Source organism: Polyodon spathula, chromosome 46 (genome assembly GCF_017654505.1).
Source record: "Polyodon spathula isolate WHYD16114869_AA chromosome 46, ASM1765450v1, whole genome shotgun sequence".
NCBI lineage: Eukaryota > Metazoa > Chordata > Actinopteri > Acipenseriformes > Polyodontidae > Polyodon > Polyodon spathula.
Genome location: NC_054579.1, coordinates 184,839 through 190,553, shown reverse-complemented (window position 1 = coordinate 190,553; position 5,715 = coordinate 184,839). Strand labels below are relative to the sequence as shown.

The following is a 5,715-nucleotide window of genomic DNA, read 5'->3' as shown; positions in this document are numbered from 1 at the left end:
GTCTGGCAGCACTGTCTCTCTCTGTCCTGTCTCTCTGTCTGTCTTAGTCAACAACAGACCAAGGTCACACAGAGGTGAGACCGACTAGCTCTCTTCTGGTCTCATGACATCTTTGCGAACCTTCTCACTCTCAGACGAGTCCCTCTGATGTATTCTCACGACACAACATGACAGTTCCTCACAGATAACAGAGAGCAGACACACCTCAAGAGAACACCTTTCACCTTTCCTAAATGGTCCACTACCCCTTTTTAGAAAAAGATAGGGGATCTTCTAATCAGAGCAGTCAGACGAGAATAGGATTAAGAAACAACAACAAACAACAACAACAACAAACAATCAACAACAACAACAAACAACAACTATATGAACATCGTTTAGATTCTTATTTTTAAAAATTTTATTTAACATCATGATGTGATCAAAAAACTACAAAATGATCTCTTCAAAAAAGCCTTGATAGAGAGGAGACAGACAGGAGTCCTGGAGCAGGAGAGACGGGGACGGGGGGCTGGAATGGACACTCTGCTGTTAGTTTAGAGAGGAGACAGACAGGAGTCCTGGAGCAGGAGAGACGGGGACGGGGGGCTGGAATGGACACTCTGCTGTTAGTTTAGAGAGGAGAGAGGAGACAGACAGGAGTCCTGGAGCAGGAGAGACGGGGACGGGGGGCTGGAATGGACACTCTGCTGTTAGTTTAGAGAGGAGACAGACAGGAGTCCTGGAGCAGGAGAGACGGGGACGGGGGGCTGGAATGGACACTCTGCTGTTAAATATGAAAATCTTCTAGAGTCCTGGAGCATTTTGCGGGGGGCTTTTCCTTCAGTTTTAGGAGACTTCAACCTGGAGCAGGAGAGACGGGGAAATTAAAATGGACACTCTGCTGTTAAATTAGAATTAGACAGACAGGAGTCCTGGATCAGGAGAGACGTTATCTTTATTAATGGACACATTGTTAAATATGAAAATCTTCTAGAGTTCTCTCTGCTTCTCTCCTTCAGTTCTCCCCTCTCTCTCTGACCTCTAAAAAAAAAACCTCTTAATATCTAGATAATACTCCACTATCCGATCTCTCTCCTCTCCCTCCCCTCTCTCTCTCTCTCCCTCCTCTCTCTCTCTCCCTCCTCTCTCTCTCCTCTCTCTCTCTCTCTCTCTCCTCTCTCTCTCCCCTCTCTCTCCTCTCTCCTCTCTCTCCTCTCCCTCTCTCTCTCCCTCTCTCTCCTCTCCGAGTTAGAGAACTCTCCTCATCTTCTCTCCTCTCTCTCTCTCTCTCTCTCTCCCTTTCTCCTAAGCTTGAGACTCCTCCTGTCACGTCTAGAGCAGTACGAAAGATTGAGAGTCTAGGGGATGGGAGAGACTCTCTCTCTCTCTCTCTCTCTCTCTCCTCTCTCTCTCTCTTCTCTCCCTCTCATAGAAGTGGAAGTCGAGAGGATACTCCCGGGGCGGAGTCACAGAACTCTCTCACGCGCTCTGATGTCACTTCCCCCGTGGGCAGCAGCCACTTCCTGTCGTTCTCGGTGCTGTACAGACCCACGGCGGGCGTGTCACGTGATTCCAGGCCGAAGTACCGGAGCACACGAGCGTTCGAGTCGAGCGAGACGTCCACCAGAACAAACAGCAGCTGGAAATGCAAAGAAACGTCCACCAGGGGGCAGCAGAGCGCCGGGCTAATTATTGAATTATTTAATTAATTAATTAATTAATTTTAATTCCCCGATCCTTTGCTGTTTGCTGGAGTCTTGCTTCAATCTTTCTGAGCGGTTCTGAGTTCTTAACATTTTCAAATCCTCTCTCTCCCAACTCTCCTCTCTCTCCCTCTCTCCTTTCTCTCCTCCTCTCTCAACTCTCCAAAGACCCAAGAATTGTCCCAAATCCCAGGAGGGAAGGGTTTCAGTGAGGAAGATATGAGAGCCTCCAGGGAGAGACGGAAAAGAGTGCCCCTCCCTTCACCTCGGGCCTCTCCCCTCCTCCCCTCCATCCTCCCTCTCTCCTCTCCCTCCCCCTCACTCCCTCTCCCCTCCTCGCTCTCCTCCCCCTCTCCCCCTCTCCCAATCATTCCCTCTCCACCCTCCCTCCCTCTCCCCCTCGGGTAGAGGGGAAGATGGAATCACTCCCTCTCCCCCCTCCCTCCCTCTACTCCTCCCTCCCCCCTCCTCTCCCTCTTCCCATAGTGGGTGAGGGCCTCTCCAGGATTAGGGAGGGAGTGGGATTGTAGCGAGTAGGATAGGATAGGGAGGGGGAGTGAGGGAGAGGGGAGGAGCGATCCCCGGAGGGGGAGAGAGAGGGGGAGAGCGTTTAGTAAGGGAGAGAGGGGTGGGGGTCTCCCCCTTCCCTCCGGGGGTAGGAGGGAGAGAGGAGAGAGAGTGGGAGGGAGGGAGAGGAGTCGGAGAGGGGGAGAGGGGGTAAGGGGAGTAAGGGAGGAGAGGAGGGGGGACTAGGGGGGGGAGGGAGAAGGGAGGAGGGAGAGGGGTTCCCCTCCCTCTCTCTCCTCTCCCCCTCTCCCCCTCCCTCTCCTCTCTCCCTCTCCCTCCCTATCTCTCCCCTCTCTCTCACCCTCCCTCTGTATTCTGGAGCCAGATCCATGATATTTCTCCGCAGGGCTGTGAAGTTCTCCGATTGCCGGTCAATGAAGACGAGGAGATGAGAGGAGACCGCGGACTGGAATATGCCGATGGCGGTCTGGGAAGAGAAAGCCACAAGGAGAGACCTCTTGGATCAGTTTCGCTCCCTGCACAGAGATACACAGATCCAGAGTTCTGGAGACACAGGGATATTCACCACAGCGTTGTACTCTGTCAGGTAATGCAGCTCGTTGATCTTTACGAATCTCGCCATCGTGTCAGAGTCCACTTTCCTCTCCTCCCTCAGCTCCAGAGCTTCGTGCCGACTGTCTGTCTGAAAATGCACAAAGACAGACACACAGACACAGGGGTGAGACAACGAGAGACATGGTAAAGAACAGAGAGGTCTGGTAAAGCACAGGGAAGCATTGTAAAGCACAGAGAGGTCTGGTAAAGCACAGGGAAGCATTGTAAAGCACAGAGAGGTCTGGTAAAGCACAGGGAAGCATTGTAAAGCACAGAGAGGTCTGGTAAAGCACAGGGAAGCATTGTAAAGCACAGAGAGGTCTGGTGAAGCACAGGGGCGCACTAGGTTTGGGGCTCACCTTTCTGAAGACGGACACTGTGCTCGTGTTGATGTGGTATTGCTCCCAGGTTGCGGGGTCACTGCAGAGGGCAAAGGGCAGGGGTGAGAGGTCAGACGAGACGGTCACAAAGTCAGCAAAGCCAAGAGCCTCCGAGTCCTGAGAAAATGAGAAATGCAATAACAATATTAATACGAATAACCAGTTAACATGTCTGCTGGACTCGGTCTCTCTTCTCTCAGTTAAGGTGTCTGCTTGACTCTGTCTCTCTTCTCTCAGTTAAGGTGTCTGGTTCTCTCTCTCACATCTCTTTTCATTTATTTTTATGATTTTTTTTTTTTTTTTTTGTAAGATCGTCAGCCACATCCCACAATTCCGAGTTCTTTGGCCAGACTTCCTGTGGCGTGCTTGCCCAAACAGGAAGTCTGGCCAAAACTCTGCACTGTGGGTCGCCCACGCTGTGACCACGGCAACCTGCACTTCCTGACCAGAAACAGGCAGCCAATAGCGGGAGGGTACCAAAATTAGGTTTTGAAATAACAGTAAAATATATATATAACTAATATATATATATATATATATATATAGATATATTTTTTTTTTTTATTTTATTTTTTTTTTTGTAAGATCGTCAGACATGTAAACACAGAGAGTCTGGTAAAGCCAGAGCTTGAGACAGAGAGCAAAAGCACTGTGAGGTCTGGTAAAGCATGAGGGAAGCACTTTGACCAGTAAAGCACAGAGAGGTCTGGTAAAGCAAAATTAGGTAAATAACAGTAAGCATTGTAAAGCACAGAGAGGTCTGGTAAAGCACAGGGAAGCATTGTAAAGCACAGAGAGGTCTGGTAAAGCACAGGGAAGCATTGTAAAGCACAGAGAGGTCTGGTAAAGCATAGGGGAAGCAGTGTAAAGCACAGAGAGGTCTGGTAAAGTATAGGGAAGCATTGTAAAGCACAGAGAGGTCTGGTAAAGCATAGGGAAGCATTGTAAAGCACAGAGAGGTCTGGTAAAGCACAGGGAAGCATTGTAAAGCACAGAGAGGTCTGGTAAAGCACAGGGAAGCATTGTAAAGCACAGAGAGGTCTGGTAAAGCATAGGGAAGCATTGTAAAGCACAGAGAGGTCTGGTAAAGCACAGGGAAGCATTGTAAAGCACAGAGAGGTCTGGTAAAGCATAGGGAAGCATTGTAAAGCACAGAGAGGTCTGGTAAAGCATAGGGAAGCATTGTAAAGCACAGAGAGGTCTGGTAAAGCATAGGGAAGCATTGTAAAGCACAGAGAGGTGTGTAATAATTAACCCTGAATTAACCCTTCACGCACCTTGAAGAATCCTATGACGGCCACATCTGGCTCTTCTAGAAATTTCTCAACTGCTGTGATGTCCTTGAGCCAGGAGGGGGTGCTGTCGGGTTCTGAGAACAGAATTGAATCTCTTTGATAATTAATCCTCATTGATGTGTGTGTGAAAGCAGCAGCTGGTATCGCTGGGAGTGCTGTGCTAAACACACCCTGAGACACTGAGGCACGCACACACACTGAGACACACACCGAGCCACAAAGACAGACAGACAGACAGACTCCCCACTCCTCCAGATTCTGATCCTCTCAAGAGCTTGTGAGATGAAGCAGGTCCTGAGCGAGATTCATCCCAATCGAACGAGTGCTGCTCCAGATAGAGAACGCTAAAAGAAAGAAAGAAAGAAAGAAAGAAAGAAAGAAAGAACAGAAAAGAACCGCAAAGAAAGAAAGAAAGAAAGAAAGAAAGAAAGAAAGAAAGAAAGAAAGAAAGAAAGATGAGAACTAAAACCTTACCTCCATCCTCAGTCATTACTGCGGGAGAATTCAGAAGCAAAACCACGAACACACACTGGAGAACGAAATCGCGATCCGGAGACTTCATTGTGCCTGTCTGTGTGGAGAGACAGAGAGAGAGAACGAGAGACAGAGAGAGAGAGAGAGGTGGGGGTTTAAAAACTAGACAACCTGGCTGACCTTTAACCCCCAAGCTTAGTCCCTCCCCCTTTTCCAAAAGAGCGACAGAACTCAAACTCAGCAGCTGATTGGCTGGATCACCACAGGTGAGAAAATAGCAGGTGTTACAGACAGAGAGATATATATCATGAGAAAATATATATATATATAGACAGATAGATTATATATATATATATATATATATATATATACCTATAAACAAGTGTGTTTCAATAATGCTATAGGCACTAGACCCCCAAACTAAGCTGCTCTGCTGGACTCAGTTTAGTTTCAGTAATGCTGATGAAGGCACTAGAGCCCCAAACTAGAGCTGCTCTGCTGGACTCAGTTTAGTTTCAATAACGCTGATGAAGGCACTAGAGCCCCAAACTAGAGCTGCTCTGCTGGACTCAGTTTAGTTTCAATAACGCTGATGAAGGCACTAGAGCCCCAAACTAGAGCTGCTCTGCTGGACTCAGTTTAGTTTCAATAACGCTGATGAAGGCACTAGAGCCCCAAACTAGAGCTGCTCTGCTGGACTCAGTTTAGTTTCAATAACGCTGATGAAGGCACTAGAGCCCAAACTAGAGCTGCTCTGCT

General features: G+C 48.5%; 1 protein-coding gene across 1 annotated transcript; it reads right to left on the bottom strand.

The window, feature by feature from the left end:
• Positions 1-828: 828 nt before the first annotated feature.
• Positions 829-5,211, bottom strand: LOC121306066 (endoplasmic reticulum resident protein 27). The gene is made up of 7 exons (XM_041237769.1): positions 4,957-5,211; positions 4,465-4,556; positions 3,167-3,304; positions 2,779-2,895; positions 2,554-2,679; positions 1,436-1,621; positions 829-843 (listed from the first exon to the last, which is right to left on the bottom strand). The coding sequence occupies exons 1-7, from the start codon at positions 5,042-5,044 to the stop codon at positions 829-831; spliced, it is 762 nt and encodes a 253-aa protein (XP_041093703.1). The 5' UTR covers positions 5,045-5,211.
• Between the last annotated feature and the right edge of the window lie 504 nt (positions 5,212-5,715).